Consider the following 20,839-nt stretch of genomic DNA (forward strand, 5'->3'; position numbering starts at 1 on the left):
AATAAAATAAGTGGGAAAGTGAAAGACAGCGAAGGATCAATAAAAATTCACGAGTTCATCAGCATCACGTCTCCTACCAAGAGGAGGTTCATTGGTGAACTTGATGGAGGACTGAAGGAAGGTGATGGGGAACCTGCTCACAAACACAAACACAGTCAAGCAGCTCTGCAGACACAGCTGCTGGTTTAAGCTGAGACTAAATGTGCCGTAAAGTAAACCTGCAGAGGGGCCGCCAGGACTTAAAGCAGGACGTCAGACCTCGTCATTGTTACCTGGGGTGCACGTCGGTCGTCAGCCACACTCGGAAATCTTTGTGCACGCTCTCCAGCACCGCTGATGTGACCGTCTCCAGCAGCTCATCCAGGAAGTCCAGTCCCAGGTGGCAGTTCTGGAGGAGGAGCCAGCCGCCGTCCAGCATGCTGTTGGCCAATAGCCTGCGAGCGTGAACCTCTTGGCCCTGACCCATGGAGATGGGACGGCACGGCGCCCCCTGCAGCAAAAAAAAATCTAATCTAGGCTTTAACAAAATAAATCAGTATTTTTCCTTAATTTGCTTTTGCTCCTGTACTTTCAGCTATTTTTCTATAAATACACAAAAATTATTTCTGTATTTTCTTGTGTACCCCGGTCATCTGCACCCTTTAGGTTTAAAGTAAATATCCGATCATTTGCTTAAATAGGATTTATGACTATATTATTCGTACTTATGCATTAATTATTTCGGTAGTTTCCGATGTTTTTCCTTTTTATTACATCATCGTTCACCTCCGCCCTTTCACTACTCGCCCTCACCTTATTCTTGGCTAATCTCTCGATGTTCTCAGTCGGGTCGGAGCCCATCGACAGCAGACACACCATCGGCGTTCGGTTGTTGCTCTCTGCCAACATGGCGTCCAAGTCCAGGACCGAGCCTTCGGCGTACTGTTGGCCCAGAGACTCTGAGATGTAGCGCCGCGCCTGCAACCATCAGCTGTTAGCCTCCACATTAACCACAGTCTGCTCTGTCAGATCAAATCAGCAATCAGACCTGAGCGATGGTCCGGTCGGGGCACCAGCTCCGGATGAGCAGAAGCTTCCGGAAGGTGTCGAGCTTCTCCTCGTAGCCATCGGGCAGCGGGGCGTCTTCTGGCGCTGGATGGTCGAACCACGCTTTCCAGGCGCGCTCGTTCTGGTTCACCTGGTTCAGAATCTGGAAGAACGCAGGCAGGCTGGACAGCTGCACCAGGTTCAGCCAGGTCTGGTCCAGGATCCAGCGCCGTGGCTTCGATTCTACAGAGTTCAGGTCCAGAGAGGCTCCGCCTACACCGAGAGAGAAACAACTTTCACTCTCAAAGGACTCTGGAGGATGCAGGAGAAGAAAGGAGGAGGAGAAGGTAACCTTTGATGAAGGTGAGCACCTCCACGTGCGAGATGATTCGGGCCTGCAGGTCAATCTTTAGAGCCAACAGCAGAGTGAAGAGCAGCTTGTGTTCCTCGTACAGGCCTCTGGCTGTGTAACGGTACACCTGAGGGACAGACAAACATCCTGAACCTCCACTCGAGTGCACGTTACAGGAAAGAAAGGACAGCCCTGAGGTGTGTGCTGATGAGGAGCACCTGGTAGGTGAGGAAGCTGATGATGTTGCTGATGCGTTTGGAGGTGACCTGCGACCTGGCCGAGTTCTGCATGGACGAATCAAAGAGCCCGAGGAACTGCCGCAGCGACGTCTGGTACATGACGTTCACCAGCGACATCTCCACAATCAGGAAGTAGAGGATGCTCCCCCTGGTGGCCACTGGTCGGTACTCCTCCCTGGCCTGGTTAATCTTCACCTCTGTCTCCGCGGCAACCGTCAGCTTCTCACTTACCTGGAAGATAAAAGGACTCGCTGACTTTCATACAGGTTCCTTTAGCTCAGCGGCTCCCAAACTATTTTTACCACCACCCCCAAACACATCCTCCAACCACACACACATATTTTGTTTTCAAACTCCATCGCAGTTTATTTCACACCACAAACATTTAGTAAATAATTAAACAAATAACAGTAAACTGCAATAAATTACAGGTAACAATAATATAAGTACTAACTCTTTTACGCCACACTTACACGGGTAATTCTGAAAACGCAGCTGTTTCTATGTGTTTGGGGCTTTCGTCCACATGTAAACGGCGTTTCGAATCACCAAAAACTGAGATTTTTAAAAAATCCTGTCAGGATGGAGATTTTCGAAAACTCAGTTTTTGCGTTTACGTGTGGACGAGGAATACGGAGTTCGTCACGCAACGTCAAAAGTATGTGCTTTTTTTTCACGTCACGCTGTGGCCACGTTATTGTTTACATGAGATGAATTGCAGAATGGCAGATAGAGACAAAATACTGTTAATCTAACTTCAATTTTCATATCAAAAATCCTTGAAAGAGTAGTTGTCAAACAGCTAACAGATCATCTGCAGAGGAATGGTTTATTTGAAGAGTTTCAGTCAGGTTTCAGAGCTCATCACAGCACAGAAACAGCTTTAGTGAAGGTTACAAATGATCTTCTTATGGCCTCTGACAGTGGACTCATCTCTGTGCTTGTCCTGCTAGACCTCAGTGCAGCGTTCGATACTGTCGACCATAATATCCTATTAGAGCGATTAGAACATGCTGTAGGTATTACAGGTACTGCACTGCAGTGGTTTGTATCATATCTATCTAATAGACTCCAATTTGTGCATGTAAATGGAGAGTCCTCTTCACACACTGAGGTTAATTATGGAGTTCCACAGGGTTCAGTGCTAGGACCAATTCTGTTTACATTATACATGCTTCCCTTAGGCAGCATCATTAGAAGACATAGCATACATTTACACTGCTATGCAGATGACACCCAGCTCTATCTGTCCATGAAGCCAGATAACACACACCAATGAGTTAAACTGCAGGAATGTCTTAAAGACATAAAGACCTGGATGGCCGCTAACTTTCTGCTTCTTAATTCAGATCAAACTGAGGTTATCGTACTCGGCCCTGAAAATCTTAGAAATATGGTATCTAACCAGATTCATACTCTGGATGGCATTACCTTGGCCTCCAGTAACGCTGTGAGGAACCTTGGAGTCATTTTTGACCAGGACATGTCCTTCAACGCACATATTAAACAAATATGTAAGACTGCTTTCTTCCATTTGTGCAACATCTCTAAAGTTAGAAATATCCTGTCTCAGAGTGACGCTGAAAAACTAGTTCATGCATTTATTACTTCCAGGCTGGACGACTGTAATTCATTATTATTAGGATGTCCAAAAAACTCACTGAAAAGCCTTCAGCTAATCCAAAATGCTGCAGCAAGAGTCCTGACAGGGACTAGAAGGAGAGAGCAGATTTCTCCTGTTTTGGCTTCCCTTCATTGGCTTCCTGTTAAATCCAGAATTGAATTCAAAATCCTGCTCCTCACATACAAGGTCTTAAATAATCAGGCCCCATCTTATCTTAATGACCTTGTAGTACCATATCACCCTATTAGAGCACTTCGCTCTCGCTCTGCAGGCCTACTTGTTGTTCCTAGAGTATTTAAAAGTAGAATGGGAGGCAGAGCCTTCAGTTTTCAGGCCCCTCTTCTGTGGAACCAGCTTCCAGTTTGGATTCGGGAGACAGAAACTATCTCTACTTTTAAGATTAGGCTTAAAACTTTCCTTTTTGCTAAAGCATATAGTTAGGGCTGGACCAGGTGACCCTGAATCCTCCCTTAGTTATGCTGCAATAGACGTAGGCTGCCGGGGGATTCCCATGATGCATTGAGTTTTTCCTTTCCAGTCACCTTTCTCACTCACTATGTATTAATAGACCTCTCTGCATTGAATCATATCTGTTATTAACCTCTGTCTCTCTTCCACAGCATGTCTTTATCCTGTCTTCCTTCTCTCACCCCAACCGGTCGCAGCAGATGGCCCCGCCCCTCCCTGAGCCTGGTTCTGCCGGAGGTTTCTTCCTGTTAAAAGGGAGTTTTTCCTTCCCACTGTCGCCAAAGTGCTTGCTCATAGGGGGTCATATGATTGTTGGGTTTTTCTCTGTATCTATGAAGCGCCTTGAGGCGACTTTTGTTGTGATTTGGCGCTATATAAATAAAATTGAATTGAATTGAATTGAATTGAATTTTTACACGCTTACATACACATGCAGTTACTGTCCCTCCATTTACAAAGGCAGAGGCGTCACGGTGTGATTATTTTACATGTAGTTGTTTTTTCCTGTGTAATAATATTCAACATTGCTGTCAATACATTTTTCAAAAAATGCCTCTCTGTGCAAAATGGGTTCAAAAACATAAACAGCTGTTGGATGCTGTTTGTCCGTGATTTGAACCGGGGAACAAATCGTGGCAGGATCAGCCTGATGTTATTTGTATCCCGCTGTAACTTTACTGTATAAAGAGCAAACATCTCCAACATGTCAGGAGTAGTTAGGCATTACAACAAGTGTTTGTGAACTAAAAATCAAGAATGTGGGATCCTGTTTGTCTGTAATTTAAACAGCCTGGCGCTGCTCCCGATGCAGGGAAACTAATCCTGCAGGGAGACCTACCTCGGCACTTGTGCAGGTGAAGCAAAAGGGAAGATTTGCTTCACCATATTTTCTAGTCTTTGGCTTAGAATGAAGTTGGTTTGGAAACATATTCAGCGATGCTTCATCTCCTGCTTTGCGTTTGTGTGGGAGCCCCGTGAAAAACCTGTCAATGATGCTAGCAGTGTCCAAGAGTTCTTTTTTTTATTTTATTATTTATTTATTTTATTCATACTGTGCCCCCACCCCCCCCCCAACAAGGGCTCTGCGCCTCCATGAACATTACAAACATGCAAAAACAATAAGGAGACGCAGTGAAGGAGCAGCTGGTACCTCCTGAGCGGTGATCTTGGTGACGCTCAGCACCTCGATCAGAGACTGGTCCTCCACCAGCGAGCCCTGTGTGCTGGTGAGCCTGAACAGCAGGCTGTCCTCCAGCTCCTGCATCTTCCTCTTGTTGGACGTCACCTCCTCCAGGAGCTTCACTCGCTCTGCCTCCATCTCCTTCATCAGAACACGGGAATCATTTCAAAATGAGGGCAGACATATTTAATCCACCTTCAGTTCAGTGCACAGAAACGTTGTCTTTGTTCGTGGCCCGTTTGGCCTCCGCTGAGATGTTGGGCGGACACGTGGGTTCAGACGTTCCCACCAACATAAAGCAGACAGCATGAGTGTGTGGTGTAAAACATCATCTTAATGCGGACGTGCCGAGCGCTACAATGGCCTTCAAACATACCGTAGGAAATGTAACTAGCTAACTCATTAACTACGTCACTGATTGGATAACAGGCGGGTGGAGTGACCTGCTTCTCCAGCAGGATGACCCGTCCCAGCAGCTGGTCCTCCAGGCCTCTCTGAGTGACGGTGAAGTCCACCACGGCCGTCCTGGCGCTGACCTCAGGGCTGTATGCTGGGTTGGCCATCTTGGTGGTGATGTAGAGCGTGAAGCCCTTCATTACATCCACCTCCTTGTCTCCAACCTTCACCTGCAGGAGGAGGAGAAACATCCGTTACTGTGTCTTCTTCCTCGTTTAGCCTCCGGTCCAGATCAGCTGTTTTACCTTGTAAGTGGAGCCAGACTTGATGTAGTTTTTGTCCAGTATGTTGTCCAGGACGGGGTCCAGTTCCTCACCAACGTCCTCCAGCAGCAGGGGGCGCCCAAGAGACAGGCTGTCCTCCAGGTGGGAACGGAAGTATTTGTGGTTCAAAGACGTCACCTGAGCCACAGAAGAAGAAAATCACGAACAGTCAGCGAAGCGCTCGGACTTTGAGTCCCGTGCTGACGCTCTCACCTGCAGCTGCTGGTCTCGCTCTCTGTTCTGGATCCAGGTCCTGCCCTGGCCCTGGGGGTCTATCAGCAGCGGGTAGCGGGACGCCTTCGTCACCACGATGCCGTTCTGGATGGACAGGTCGTCGCTGGGTAAACCCTGCAGGTTCCACTCGCTCACTGTGGCGTTGTCCACCAGCAGACCAATCACGTTCAGCTCCTGCAGGAGAAACGGAGTTACATCATCAGCAGGTCAGAACGAGCTCGTTCAGCAGGGTTTGGTTCCTCGTGTTTAAGAACCAACAGAAACAAGGCGGCTGTGATGCGTTTCATCATCTGACCAATAATATGGCTGCTTTGACTTCACTGTCCAAGACGTGTGAGCTGCAGGTATCTGTGTCTCTGGGACACACCCCTACTGTCTGTGGATTCTCTGTATAAACATTCAGGCGTGACATCTTACGGGACTGAAGGGGAGGAGCTTCTCCTCCATCTCTTTCCTCCACAGCGTCAGCAGCAGGCTGCGGTACTCCTGGTTAAAGGGGCCGGCGTAGGACAGGAAGCCTGTGGCCAGAAGGACGTCCCCCACCAGGTGTTTGATCTGAGTCTGAAACCCCGCGCTGCTGTCGGTCCAACGGACCTGAGGCACAACAAGACGAGGTGTGAGATGAAGGAACGATGGACCAATGAACCGTTAGATGGATGGAAGGCAGAAGCTGACCTTTTCTCCTCCCAGGCCGTCGATCAGAGCGCGAGCGTTGGCCATCTTCCGGCGGCAGGCCTGGGCGTCATCCTCCAGGTCCTGCTTCTCCTTCATGGCAGCGTCGTAAAGCGCCTGAAGGTCCAGATCAGACACATTTACCAAACTTTAAACATAATAATCGATTAAAATGTTATCAGTGCAAAAAGAAGAGAGAGCCAAATGAGTGGAGACGAAAAACGAAAGTGTCCAAACGACTGAGCGAGTTTCACAAAGACAGATTTAACTGATAGCAAACTGCTGAACTACAGATGGTCACGATTCTCAGAAGGTTCAATACTCAATAAACCATAAAATCAACAAACCAGTGACCATGAAGTTTGTATTTTCCCTCATTTCTTGTTACGGCTGCTGTTTAACCACCAAAACAGAGGAAGGCTGAAATGCTGCTGTGCACAGAAACTCTACAAGACTTTGAACCCAAATAAAACTGAAGAGAGTCGAAAACCTGCAGTGACAGTGAAACAGGAAACTGCCTCATGATTGGAGATTTGACTGATTTCAGTTCAGTCTTTATTAAAGACGACAGTCTGAGAGCGGTAACACAAACACACTTTACCTGCACCGCGTCCAGCTCCAGCTGTTTAGCATCCAGCTGTTCCTGAGCCTTAGTGAGTTCAGCCTGAGCCACCAGCAGACGGGCCTCCTGCATGGCCAGGTTAGCCTGCGCACACACACACACACACACACACACACACACACACACACACACACACACACTATAATGAGCGCCTGTGTCAGGCTGGCTCCTGCTCTCATGGATACTGACAGCTCTGCGTTCACCTTCAGAGGAAGAACCTCCTTGTTGATGCTGAAGAAGTCGACCATGGCCTGAGTCCAGGAGCAGAGCCCCGCCACGTTCCCACAGATCCTCTTGGCCGTCTCCATGTTGTAGTCGTCCATGTGGAGGTAAGGAGCGAGCAGCTCCACCACCTCCTCTGTGATGGAGTCCTGCAGCACCGAGACGTCAAACATCACCTCAGTTCATGCGTTCATGAAATCTGCTCTCAGTGCAGATCTACCAACTTAGAATCGTTTTACTGCAGCGGGATGTCTGTTTGGCTTCTTGCTGCATTTCCTGTCTTTATGTTTTATCACGATCATACCAAAGTAAACAGAATCTTATGATAATATAATAATATAAACATAAACATAAAGCAGGACTTTATAATGACAGAGAGCAGACGGATGGATCAGCTGACGCTCCGAGGTTCTCCAGGCGGAGCGCCGGCCTCAGAGATCCACAGCTTAGCAGGTATGTGACACACGGAGAGAGACAGCAGCTGATGAGAACATGAGAGGGGAGTTTCCCCCTGACACACACACACACACATCTGAGTGCGTGTGTGTGTGTGTCTGTGTGTGTGTGTGTGTGTCTCTGTGTGTGTGTGTGTGTCTGTGTGTCTGTGTGTGTGTGTGTGACCTTGCTGAAGTTGAGCAGGGTGCTGAGGAAGGCCGAGTTCTGCATCAGCTTCATCGCCTCGGCCCACGACGGTCTGGGACAAGGTCGTTCGGGGTCAGAGGTCACGGCGTCGACCTGAGAAAGATGACAGAGATTTATAAAGCATGTCGTGACTCTGAGGGAACGTTTCAGGCTCCGACTGTGACCTTTCTCTGGAACAGCAGCAGCACGGCGTCCATGATCCTCATGATGAGATGAGGAGGCTTCTGCAGCTTCCTCACCGTGGAGATGTCTGCTGGTTTGATGGTCTGCACACAGAGACAAACTCTGAGGCCGAACACGTGACACATGATGATGACGAGCAAACAGCACACAGGGACAACATGTGAGTCTGAGCTTCACTCAGATCACAGGAGGACAGCGTGTCGTAGAAACATGCAGGCAGGTCGTTTAACGCTTGTTGTTTGTCTGCAGGAGCTTTGATGGTCTCTGAGGTTTTCTCATGAACGGTGCTCAGAGCCGGGTTCATATGCTTTTACTTTACAGGTCAGATTTTAGCAGCTTAGTTTCAGATCGGTCCACTGGGCCCTCCACCATGGGACTACCACCCAGTACACACTGCACCATTGAAGCTGACACTGGTGACCAGTCTCACTGACACCATCACACACTCATTTTCTATCATTAAGCGTCCTTCAACATGTGGACGGAGGCGGCCTGCTCCATCACCTGAGGGATGCAGGTGCTGCTCTGGTTTGGAGGTGGCTGCTGAGAAGCAGCAGAACATGGACGGACAGTTTCAGCTGCTTTTTATTCTTTGTATTATTATTGTAACACAGATGTAACTGTGAGCAGGTGTCACAGGACCAGCTCTATTTACTGTCATGCAGACACTCTGAGTGTGTACATGAGCGAACACGGACTCAAACCTGTGAGCACACACGGACGTTTCAGCTAAGATTGTTTCTCTGTGATCGTCTTCTTCTTTTATTTCAGTTTTTAGTTCAGTTTGAGTCAAATTGAAGCCAGTGAAGCTTTGACTCTTCTGTTGTCGCCCACCTGAAGCTCGTGTAAAGTCATGTAAAGACTCAGTGGACGAGTCCACGTGGTCACAGCAAACAGACGGACACACGGCCGCTCGCCATCTGCTGACGAAGCTTACGTCGCTCTGACCTGAGCGCTCTGTGGAGGACGTGTAAATACAATGGAGGACTGAGTGTAACCTGTAGGGCAGCCTCAGCAGCCTGCAGAGCCGGTTTCGCAGCCTCCAGTTTGGACTCTGCTGCCATTTTATCGGCTTCGATCTCGTCCACGATGAGCTGAGCTTTATCCTTCACCTTCTGCACCTGCTGCTTCACCTGTAACCACAGAGCGGGGCATTAAACGTGCGTTTGTGTGATCCACAGCTAGCTGACTCCGCCCACTTGTAAAGCTCCCGGTTTACATGTAATTAAAAGAAAAATGCCAATGAAGACTGTGTAGCACAAACTGAGGACGTCAGAGGTTCACCCCAGAGTCAGACACATCTGTGACCATCACTCAACGTTTCACATGTTGTTCCTCGTTCGCTCTGCACTTCTGTTCAGTAACATGATGACAAACAGCGTCTGAGGCTCCTTCACGTTAGCTTTATGTTTCATAACAGACTAATAAACCTTTCAGACTCGTCGCTGTTGACCTGCGGTCTCGCTCGCTAACAGGAAACATGTTTTTTCACCTTTTCGGCAGCCTGAGCTTTGGCCGTGACCTCCTGCAGGACCTGGTCTGCCCTCTGGGAGGCGACGGCGAGCTCCTTCTCCTTCACCAGCAGCTCCTCAGAGAGCTGAGACACCGACTGCTCCGCCTCCATCAGTTTACACAGACCTGCAGGAAGCATCACGAGCATGCGCAGCATCAGCTCGCCTGTCCACCTCCACCTGAGACAGGAAGTACAGGACGGTTTAGCCCCTCCCATCAAACCATCCTCACCTGTCTGCATGCGCTCGGCCAGCGTGCCGACGTGAGCGATCTTCTCCGTGTAGACCAGCTTGTAGCTGTCGATGAAGGACAGGTAGGACTTTGGCGTCACAAACGTCTGGCGGCGGAAACGCTCGAAGTACTCGCCACACTTCTCTGCCACCAGGTCCTGTGAACATCTCGGTCATGTGATCAGTCCGCTCAACACGCTGGCAATTATAAGCTACCAGATTATTGTGGGAGGGCTACCTGGAAGGTTCCCATGGTAACCACAACGCTTTGCTTGACGTCCTCTGAGCAGCGGAGGTCCTGGTACTGAGACAGGAAGTGATGCGATACAGCGATGAGGGCGTCCTGAGGCCAACGCTGGAACCAGTCCACTGTGCAGCCGGAAATCAGACCTGGGAACTGTTCAGGGCAGAGGTCAAAGGTCACTGATGAGAAACAGTAATTCTTAGGAGGACGGAGCCTTTGGCTCCACCAGCTTACATCATCATCAGGGTCATGTGACCAGTGAACCTGAGTCCTCGCCGCACCTTTAAGGCACGAGAGCGGAACTTCTCCCCGACAGGCGAGAAACAGAGGACCACGTGGAGGTTGCTCCGCACGCGGGACAGGAAAAAGTCGTAGAGGTTCTCGGGCGTCGGCGGGCGGCGAGGATGCTGGCGCTTCATCACGGGAATCAGGTCCTGAGTGATGTCATCCAGCTCGTCTCGAGCAAACAGGTTGGAAACTTCACCGCTCGCCAGGACGTTGTTCATGTATTCTGCAGGAGAGGAGACAGGAGTCAGAAAACAAGACGGGCCCTGACCCCATGACCTCCTGACCTCTGACCTTTGCTTCCATCAGCAGGACAATCAAACAGTGTAAAAAATCTGTTTTCCTCCTTTTACATTCAGACTTCCTGATATTTCACATGATGATTCACATGAACAGATAAAGTTTCAGCTGATGTTTGTTCTGCTGTGGTGCAAACTGAGCGAGTTTCATCATCTGTGAATCATCAAAGCTGTCAGCTGATCGTTGGCACCCAGGAAGGCTTCTTCTTTGATGTCATTGTCGCTGAACAGGAAGGTGACGCCTTTCCCGCGCTGACCGGCGATCCGATACAGAGACTTCAGATCCTCCAGCAGGTTACTGCTGCTGTACGACCTGCAGCACACACACACACACACGCATACACACACACACACACACACACACACACGCACACACACACGCACACACACACACACACACACGCACACACACACGCACACACGCACACACACACTTATACTGTAAGTAACACAGAGAAGCCCCAACACTCAGACGATCCCCTGTGAAGGAAAAACTCCCTTTCAGCAGGAAGAAAATTCCTTTTTATTGTGTTAAATATTTGTTGGGGGCAGAATGTTCGAAAAGTAAATGAATGTCTTCCTCCGTCACCCCCAACAGGTGGTGGCAGATGGCCCCGCCCCTCCCTGAGCCTGGTTCTGCTTCTTTTCTTCCTGTTAAAAGGGAGTTTTTCCTTCCCACTGTCACCAAGTACTTGTTCACAGGGGGTCGTCTGATTGGTGGTGTTATTGTAGGGTCTTTATCTTACAGTATAAACACAGTGAGGCGGCTGTTGTTTAATTTGCTGCTATATAAATAAAATAGTTTATCACAGAACTTCATTTACAGACTTTCTTCTGCGGGTTTGTGAGGAGTTCTGCCTGAAAGGGAGGAGTGTGAATATCTTGTGGATGAGGGACACTGGATGATGATTGGACGAGTGCTGATTGGATGAGTGCTGATTGGACGAGTGCTGATTGGACGAGTGCTGATTGGACGAGTGCTGATTGGACGAGTGGTGGGTCACTGAGACTGTGTCCCACCACTTGTTTACACTTCTGCCCAGTGAGTTTGTTTTTCACACCTGACTTATTTGTGTTTATTTTCCGTTGGTCACGATGAATCGCAGGAAGCACACACCTGCTCAGTGTGATCTGGAAGGTTTGGTATCCTGCGATGAACGACGCGAGCCTCGTCAGGCTCTGCTTCCCCGACCCTCCCACCCCGACCAGCAGGGCGTTTCCTTGTGGCGTCCTCAGGATGCGTGAGATCCTCATCAGGTGGATCATCGCGTCCTGTCGTTGGACCACACACACCATCAGCTGATATGAACAAAGGTCATGGTGAAGGTGAAGAGTGTGACAGGAGTCATCATCACCTTGAAGAAGACCAGATCCATGGCTCCGCCTCTCACCGCCTCGTTGTACTGCTGCTGAAAAGCCGAGAGCCGCTCTGCCAGAAGGTCCAGCGATGGGATTGGCTCGTACACCTGTCAATCATATCAGTGTCCACACTTAGAAACCATCAGAAAACTATCCAACACTGAGGAACCTGAAGACTTTAGCTGTGTCCCAAAACGTCGGCCGCATCCTTCGGAGGACCCGGCCTTCGCGGTCTACGTGGGCCGGGTCCCTCGAAGACCGAGAAGGCCGAAAGTGCGAGGCTGTGAAATTGGACGGTCTAGCCTTCAGATTAGCGTCACCGCTGTCTGGGTGGAGTTTAATAAACTCGGCCGTCTGCTCCTTGCTGTCTAAAATATAACAGGACACTGGAGTAAACTCTCGACCGTCTCACACTTCTGTTTAATCAGTTTTCTGTTTGACGTTTATTCAGCTGTGTGAAAACCCCGGAGGAACCCTCCCAATGGATTCATAAAGTTTTATTTAAGCTAATGACTTTGATCTCAGCCAAACCGATTTACTCCGGAACAAATAAAACACTGAAAAAAGGCAAACAATTACATTTTTAAGTTATCCGAGTGACTTAAATATCATATTTAACCTGAGTAGTGAAAGAGCGGGGGTCTGAAAACGATGAAGCCGGGAGTCCGCTGCTCTCACCGGCTCGAGTGACCTTTGAACCCCCCGGTCAGCTATCGAGCTGGTGGGTAACAGACGTCTCCGAAAACGTCGGAACACTTTTGCAAATATGTGATGTCTTGATAAACCGAGCAGGTATTTGATGTTTACACAGCTACTTTCTCGCCTGAAAATATGTTAAAAGTTTATTTTGTGACCCAGAAAGATTAGTAAGAGTAATTTTAAAACTTAGTAGCGGCCGCCATTGTTGGAAACTGGAGTTTGGCTGGGCCGCGCTATGAATTCTGGGATATGGTGGGCCACGAAGGACACACCCGACCCATCCTTCAGTGAAGGACGCATTTCTCATCCGCATTTGAAGGAGTCGACGAATTGGGACAGCCTTCGCCGCCTGGCTGTGACGTAATCGGCCTTCGAACGCGGCCTCTGGAGGATGCAGCTGACGTTTTGGGACACAGCTTTAGTCTCTTTTAATTTTTGCTGGACTTTATTTAACTAAACTAAATAAAAAAATTCACTTTAATAAAAATATTAAAATAAATCAGACTCTGAGACCTTCGGAGCCTCCAGCTCAGCGTCTTCAGGTTCATCTCCCGTCGCCTCCGGGGCTTCACGCAGGAAGTCCACAAAGCAGCTGTTCCACTGAGCATGCTCAGTCAGAGCTCTCCCATGATCCTCCACTGTGACCTGAGGGAGAGGAGCGTTAGATACAGTACAGGAGATTTACTCACTGCTGTTTATGCCGCACTTTAAATAAAAAGTTGTTGTTGTCTCATGAGATAAGTTCCTGTATCATCTTTAATCTGTCGGCTCTGATTCCAGAGACGTTTATTGGATAACAATGTTTTTATTTTGCACTGAAAATTCAGTTTTACACAGAAAGACTTTTAGACGTGAATCAAACCAAGAAAACAGAAGCAGGAAGTAAAACACAAGACTGAACACAGAGTCAGGTGGAAACAATCAGGGCGGGAAAAACACAACGACAGGAAGTAAAGGCAGACACACAAAAAGACGACAAACACAGAACACAAAGGGTGACAAAGACGCACAGGCAGGAAACACAGACGCAACACGAGAGCCGGCAGAAGCGGACCAAAGATGTAACGATGACGTTCATATAGCTGCTGATTTCATTCCTGAACAAAAGCCTGATATCAGAGAAATAAAGATTATTCTGAACTGTGACTCATGCAAAGCTCCTCTGGTAGCAAATCATCTGTAAAAGAATGAAATATTTGAGATTTTGATCATTTATTGTCACATCCAGGGTTAATGAAGCTGCCAGTTTGGAATCTTTTATTTGACGAGCAAATTTCCTAAAAATGGATCAACTATATCTCCCAGAAATCCCCTTCTCTTAGTTTTCAGTGTTATTAACAATTATTGAGTTATTTAGTGTAAAAATGAAACTCAGTCTTTGCCAAAACAAGCAGCAGATCATGTTCTTTCTGTTCTGTAAGCTGTGACCGAGGGTCACAGTGCTGATGTCAGAGCGCACACACCGCCTCCACGATGCTGCCGAACGCTCGTCTGTCGCCGCTGTCGACGAATCGATCGGCGATCGCTCTGCAGCACTCGTGATGGAAGAGAGCGGAGAGGAGCTCAGAGCTCTGACACACCTCTGACTTCACCGTGAGGATCCCCTGAAACACACAGGGACTCGTTCACATCGCCGGGTCAGAGAGTTGCTTCAGGATAAATGTACGAGTGAGAAAGTCTCAGGAAAAAGGACAAAACGTTTATTCAGGATTAAAAGAAGAAGAAATAAAACTACGTGTGATTTTTTCTACCTGCCAGATTCTGCTGAGGTCACGCAGGTTGAAGATGTAGTGAAACTTTGCAGGAGACGGTAACATCTGAGGAGAGAGAAGATCACATCTGAGAAACATCCAGACTGAATGCAAACAAAATCAAGTCAAGCAAAGTTACAATTACAGCAAAACTCATCAACATGTCAAATTTGTTCGGGTGCCTGGGTCGTCGAGCCAGAGTTTGCAGTTTGACATTATTATTGAACTTTGATGTTATTGATCATTTCTGGTCTCTTTCTTTGTTAGAGTTCTCTGTCTATGGTTTCTGTGTCCATAGCTGCTCTGTCTCCCCTCGTCGAGGCTGCGTCTGTGTTTCCTGTCACGGCCGATCTGCCTGAGAAGTTCTGCTTTGTGTTCTTTTTCTCTCCCTCTGTCGCCTGGGCGGAGCTCATTGTGGGCTCCGCCTTTGGCCTACATACCTGGGAGATGATCAACACCTGCGTCTCATTAACTGGCCTCTACTAAAGGGAAGAAGCCAGACTGCTCTTCGCTGGATCGTTGCTTGACCTGTGTCAGTGAAATCCCTGCTTGGACACTACAGTCTAGTTCCTGCGTCTCAGCTTCTTGTGTTAACGCTTTTGTTTCCTGTGTACAGACCCCCTGGACCTGCTCTTGTTCCCTACGGAGTTTCTGGTGCGAGAGAGGAGTGAATGACTGGTGAGACGCCGAGAGAGACCGAAGAGGAGTGAGAGTGTTGCCCTGCTTTTCCCCGTGGATTCCCTGGAGCCCTGATCCCCGCACGCTTGTATATAGCACTGAGTCCCTGTCACACATTTCACCTGGTGTTTGTGAGGAAAAGCCTTCTGTTCTTCCTTTGAGCAAGAAGTCCTGCGTTTGAGTCCCCCAGTGACCGGAACATTTCCTCTTTTACTTTAACATGAGACTCCTTCAACGTGTCTGCTTTTGCCTCCTCGTGTCGTCAGCCCTGATTTGTCCAGCTGTGTTTGCCTCCCGTCTCCCTGATTGCTCCCTCTGTGGATTTAAGCCCTGTGTTTCCTCCCTCATCTCACACTGTGTTCTGTTTGCCAGCCTGCCTGTTTACTTTATTAGTATTTTCGTTTATTTTATGTATGAGCAATAAAGCTGTTTTCACTGCACTGTTTCTTCTCTGCGTCTGCACTTTGGGTCCTATCTTGCCTTCACGTGACAAAATTGGCATCAGGTGTCTGAAAATCTGAATCTGTGCAGTAAATGTGACCTTCAAATGAAAAGCAGAGACATTTAATCTCCATCATTAAATGAAGAGGTGAACTAATCACGAGCATAGATCTGATACATACTGGGTGAAGTTTTATGATGACTTTGATTATCAAGTATTGATTATCCTGATTAGAACACAGTCCCTCCTCGTGTCCTCCAAAGATATGAGAATTAACCTGAAAGAAGCTCAGAGGGATCTTTTAGTGATCATCAGCTGCTTTAAATATAATTTTTAATGACTGTTTATAAAGAATTAAATACATTTTAGCCTTCTTTTATTCTGAAGGTCCAATTTGATCTTATTTAAAAAACAAACCTTCGCCTTCACGGCCTGCCACACCCGCCTGGTGGTGGGGACGAGGGCGGCGGCGAGCTGGCACACCGGGCCGGGGAAGCCTCTCTCTGGGCAGAAGTAGCCCTGAGCCACAGTGCCAAAGATCTTATCGATGGAGGAGTTGGAGGGCAGCGTGCAGTTAAAGATGGAGAACTGGCGCTTCAGACGCTGAGGGATGTCGTTCCGACCGCCGCCGGGGTGAATCATGGCTGCCACCAGCTGGTAAACATCATTACACACATCAGTCAGTCACAGAGCAGATGATCTAACATCATCATCATCTCTCTGTTTATGATTTAAAACTTTTGAAGGAATCCCTCAAACCAACAGGTTTGTGTTCACTTCATATATTTCCCTCCACTTTAGGTACAGCTGTAATACTCCAGTATATCTGTAGCGTCCTCCTGCCTTTGCTCACAGTAACCTTCATCAGTCTGTCATCATGGAAACATCCAGAATGTGCCACAGCGCTCCAACCGCAGCCAAACTTCACCTGAACATCCACCACAGTGATGAACTCTCCTGGACGATCCAGGCTGTAGAAACCTCCCTGCTCCATCAGCTGACGCACAATCTCATTGGTTATCTGAGTGAGATGTGGGGGCGTGTCAGAGATACAATAGTCTGATTGGTTACATGCATATTAAAGAGAACAGGGTGGGGGAAAACTGAGCTGATTGGTTATTTGTGATGTGGAGGTTATTCTGTGAGAAACAAAGAGGTAAGCTAGCAAAGGTTTGACCAATCACAGAGAGCCTGAAGCCCACCTGGTCGCCCCATTCGTTGATTACGGGCATGTTGATGTCGTCTATGAAGACGGTCATCCTGCGTCCGGCCGGCGGCCCGTAGGTGGTGCCCATGCGTTTGTCGATGTAGCTCTCGAGCGTCCTCTGGAACATGCCGGGCAGCGTGGCCGAAGAGAAGTTCACCGTCTTACTGAGGTGGAGCTCTGGGTCGAGCTTTCCAGTGTAGCCCTACAGGGGGAGCCAGAGAGCAAGCTGCATGCTGTAGCCTGTGCTAGCCTGTGCTGGTGAACGGCTGAGCGCACTCTTACTTTAATCATGACGGTCTTGGCTGTTCCTTGCTCTCCGATCAGCAGCACGGCCTTCCTCTGCTTCATGATGGTCTGCATCAGGAAGTCCGTCCTCACGTTGTCTACGTTGGGAACCAGGATGGACCAGTAGTCAGGGACGTGGTCTTTGGGGTAGACATACTCTGGGACCTGATCAGAACCATAAACACAGGACATGCATGCAGCATGCTGACTTCATTCTCTGTGATTAACACTCAGGAGAAACATAGAGTCCTCTCACCTTGTTGGACCAGTGCTCCCAGTGTCCCTGCTCGCTGACGGTGAACTCAAAGATGGTCTGGTCGTCCTGAGTGGGTGGCAGGTCCAGAGATGAGCTGTGGCCCTTTGAGACAAAAACAAAAACACCTTTCAACTCAAATGGAATATTTACATCCATTTCCAACCAGATATATCCTTTAAAAACCTTTTTTTAAAGTCCCATGTGACTCGTTTGCCCAGCCGTGGAGGCCGTGGTGTTCAGGATTGTGATAACAGAGCTGGACTGACTCATTTCCAGATGAGTGACCCTTTGTTAGACGTCTTTTACCTTTTTGCTTGGAACCAGTCAAAGTTTGATTGGTTTGGCATCTAAACTTAATAAAGTGGGTGCTGATCATCAGTCTGTGAACTGGGGATCATTTTCTTTCTAATGTGACAGGCTCTTCAAATGGCACTGGTGTCACTGGGTCCAAGGTTGTACACAAAGTACTGCAAACTTTTTTTCTTTTAGCATAAAATGGTGAAACTGTTCTAGATTAGGAGCAGACGTCAGTGTGTTGGAAAAGTGGTACGAGAATCTGACCAGGACCGTGGGTAGGTCATAGCCTTAATCCTAGCCCTCTACTTAAGGGTGGGGGCGGGTAAAGGTGAGTAATCCCGCCTCTGTAGACTGTAAATATTCACACTACGGGTTCATTTGATTTGAAAACGAGGTTTGTTATGGAGTCAAAGAAAACTTTCACACACCTTCAGGAAGGCCTCCATCTTGGCTCTGTCATCCAGCTCCAGCAGTGCACCCAGAGACCACATGACCGCAAAGACAAACATGCGTCCCACATGATCATGGCCACCCTGTTTGTCCTGCGCTGCGGGGAGCAAACCCTGAAAGCACAGATATGAAAAATAACCAAACAAAAGGGCAACAAGAACTTTGAAGACTCAGATTCTAGTTTTTCTGGTGTTTTACTGCTGTGTCCTACCTGCAGCAGGTCAATAGTCTGTTTGATGTACATACACTCCAGCACCTGCATCTTAGGGGACACGGCAGTGAAGACAAAGTCCAACAAGTCCTGAAACAGAAGAATACAAAACTAACCTTGATGATTTCTTTACCTTCAAGGTTGATGCATTTCTAATCTCTGCTTACAACGTCATCAGTAACTGATGTTTGGCTACATGGGTGCTGGAAACAAGCGACAAACACCAAACTGAACAGAACTTTTGTGTAATATTGGAGAGTCTGTGGCCGACAACACAAAGTGCTTGGAGGTGATAGTTGTTGTGAATTGGTGCTACATAAATAAAACTGAAGAGAATTGAATTAAGAAGCTTTGATCCTTGTTTGCTGAGTTCAGATGAGGTTATTTTATGGTTCACTGCTTTGCTCCTCCTTTGTTGTGTATGTTTGACCAGGTGGTAACATCTTATCAATATTAAAATGATAAATAAGTCTAACTGTGTCCCGGCGGCTCTCACCTGGTAGCAGCAGTCGAAGCAGTGTTTCAGAGCGCTGGCCTGCTGCTCTGCTAGTTTCTGTAACCAGGCCTGCAGGACGGGCCTCCAGCTGAGCACTGACGAGCTCATGAACACCATCCCGTTCCTGGACACGGTGGCTGGGGAGGCGTTGTCGATGTTGTGGGGCTCAAAGACAATCTGAGGGAAGAATATAAAATATATGGCCTGACTTGACCTCGATACATCTCCGCTTTCTGATCATTATGTTTGTGGATTATGTCAAACTGCACCACAGTGACTGTCTGGCTGAAGTGAGGTGAGCTTTGTTTGTTTTGCTTTGACCTTGCAGCAGGGAGCCATGGGGATTCGATCGCCATTCGCCAGCGTCAGAGTTTTGTTGTCGTCTAAAACAGAGTTCAGATTCTCGATCCAGATGGCATCCACCGGACCATCCAGCACAATCCAGATGTATTCCCCCTGACACACACACACACACGTACATATACATCTGCACTGGAGCATCATGAATGTAGGGAACATGTTGAGCTTCCATCAACCTTTTTGCCTTTCAGAGTTTTCCTCCACAGTGTGGAGAAAATGCCGTCCGTCCAGTCGTTGGTGGTCACGTCCAGCATGCCGAACATCTGCGAGGCTGTGATGGCTTTGGGGTTCATCCTCATCTCTCGGTGGGGCGAGCCGCACTCAGACATGGCCTTCATCAGCGTGTGGACGCACGCCGTCTTCCCAGCACCGCTCGGACCCAGCGTCATCATACCTGCACGAGCACAGGACAGCTCGACTCCCATCTGTGCTGAAGACTCTTTAGCATTGCCATCAGTGTGTCTGTGACCTCAGCATTATTGAACACTGGCTGCATATAAAATAAAGATTTGTGCACCAGAAGCTTTTTAAACTTTTATATACCAAATTATATTATATAACATTTATGTTTTTAATAAGCTGTTGGTTTCTAAGTGTGTAATATCCTGTTACTATATCCACAGTAAGTGTGGGTTATGTTGTTGTGACAGCAGCCAAAGACAGATTGTGTTGGTGTTGTGTTTAACAGCGTTAATGAAGCCATAATGTTGTGAAGCTCTGTGTACATGTAGAATAATAACCTGCACTGAAAACTGTTTAAACCTCATGTTGAGGAGAAAGTTAGCAAACCTTTGCAGCACTTTGTCATCACATTAGACTGATGAGTCTAAACGTGCAGTTTATGTGTTTAATGACCATAGAAACTCATGTTGAGCCTGCTTTCCACTAATTTACACTGGAACTGTAAATGAAGCTGAGTGGCGAGACGAGAAAGACTAATTAATGTGTCACTGCGTCCAGATAATTGTGTCTGTCTGTCGGGATCTTCACCATGTCGGACTCTCTGCGTCTCATAGAGCTGGACCAGTTTGAGGATCCAGGGCGGGTGAGGGATCAGACCGGCCTGCTGAGCCTGATTAAAGATGGCCGACTCCAAGTCTGGATAACCGGCTTTATCCAGAACTGCAGAGGGGGATGAAAGAAAAGCACACGGTATGAGAGCCGTCGTGTCCTCATGAAGCCTCTGCTAGTGTGTTTCAGTGTTATGTGAAAGAAACGTACCAATGCCAGGAAACAGGTCATTGATCAGACTCATAAACAGAGGCTCGTCCTCGTCCACCTGCAGAAAGTCACACAAGCAATCAGGATGGCTGACTGTGGCAATGACAAGGGCTCCCCCTAGTGGGCAACTCTAACAGTCTGATAATAATGAAATGAAAACTTTAAACATAAAGTCTAATTTCTGCATTTATTACTAACACACACCAGTTTGGAGAGGTTCATGTCCCTCAGGACCCTCATCACCACGGTCTTCTCTTGTTCTGACGGGTTAGATCGCTTCACAGCTCCCAACGTCCTCAAAACCGACAAAATGTTCCTCAGACCGAAATCATAATGGACCTGGTAAGAAAGACCAGAGAAGTCATAAATAATAA

General features: G+C 47.9%; 1 protein-coding gene across 1 annotated transcript in view; it reads right to left on the bottom strand.

Annotated features, from left to right (window-relative positions):
- Window positions 1-20,839, bottom strand: part of dnah5l (dynein, axonemal, heavy chain 5 like) — a 60,585-nt gene that overhangs the window by 3,287 nt on the left and 36,459 nt on the right. The window contains exons 39-78 of the mRNA XM_084940351.1: window positions 20,670-20,804; window positions 20,466-20,523; window positions 20,235-20,366; window positions 19,421-19,638; window positions 19,206-19,340; window positions 18,885-19,061; window positions 18,389-18,478; window positions 18,156-18,290; window positions 17,431-17,532; window positions 17,172-17,339; window positions 16,885-17,091; window positions 16,611-16,703; window positions 16,100-16,336; window positions 14,563-14,628; window positions 14,275-14,415; window positions 13,325-13,456; window positions 12,109-12,219; window positions 11,871-12,025; window positions 10,945-11,066; window positions 10,451-10,680; window positions 10,164-10,322; window positions 9,927-10,083; window positions 9,676-9,821; window positions 9,182-9,316; window positions 8,165-8,266; window positions 7,980-8,093; window positions 7,340-7,507; window positions 7,116-7,220; window positions 6,518-6,631; window positions 6,260-6,436; window positions 5,822-6,016; window positions 5,591-5,746; window positions 5,333-5,515; window positions 4,860-5,030; window positions 1,597-1,848; window positions 1,379-1,505; window positions 1,028-1,299; window positions 793-957; window positions 273-490; window positions 78-133 (exon numbers count right to left, since the gene is read on the bottom strand). Of these exons, the coding sequence (XP_084796477.1) occupies window positions 78-133; window positions 273-490; window positions 793-957; window positions 1,028-1,299; window positions 1,379-1,505; window positions 1,597-1,848; window positions 4,860-5,030; window positions 5,333-5,515; window positions 5,591-5,746; window positions 5,822-6,016; window positions 6,260-6,436; window positions 6,518-6,631; window positions 7,116-7,220; window positions 7,340-7,507; window positions 7,980-8,093; window positions 8,165-8,266; window positions 9,182-9,316; window positions 9,676-9,821; window positions 9,927-10,083; window positions 10,164-10,322; window positions 10,451-10,680; window positions 10,945-11,066; window positions 11,871-12,025; window positions 12,109-12,219; window positions 13,325-13,456; window positions 14,275-14,415; window positions 14,563-14,628; window positions 16,100-16,336; window positions 16,611-16,703; window positions 16,885-17,091; window positions 17,172-17,339; window positions 17,431-17,532; window positions 18,156-18,290; window positions 18,389-18,478; window positions 18,885-19,061; window positions 19,206-19,340; window positions 19,421-19,638; window positions 20,235-20,366; window positions 20,466-20,523; window positions 20,670-20,804 (6,016 nt within the window). The remainder of the gene's footprint in view (window positions 1-77; window positions 134-272; window positions 491-792; window positions 958-1,027; window positions 1,300-1,378; window positions 1,506-1,596; window positions 1,849-4,859; window positions 5,031-5,332; window positions 5,516-5,590; window positions 5,747-5,821; window positions 6,017-6,259; window positions 6,437-6,517; window positions 6,632-7,115; window positions 7,221-7,339; window positions 7,508-7,979; window positions 8,094-8,164; window positions 8,267-9,181; window positions 9,317-9,675; window positions 9,822-9,926; window positions 10,084-10,163; window positions 10,323-10,450; window positions 10,681-10,944; window positions 11,067-11,870; window positions 12,026-12,108; window positions 12,220-13,324; window positions 13,457-14,274; window positions 14,416-14,562; window positions 14,629-16,099; window positions 16,337-16,610; window positions 16,704-16,884; window positions 17,092-17,171; window positions 17,340-17,430; window positions 17,533-18,155; window positions 18,291-18,388; window positions 18,479-18,884; window positions 19,062-19,205; window positions 19,341-19,420; window positions 19,639-20,234; window positions 20,367-20,465; window positions 20,524-20,669; window positions 20,805-20,839) is intronic.

The sequence above is a fragment of the Perissodus microlepis genome, chromosome 9, assembly GCF_051167445.1.
Source record: "Perissodus microlepis isolate ML-2025 ecotype Zambia chromosome 9, ASM5116744v1, whole genome shotgun sequence".
NCBI classification, from domain to species: Eukaryota; Metazoa; Chordata; class Actinopteri; order Cichliformes; family Cichlidae; genus Perissodus; species Perissodus microlepis.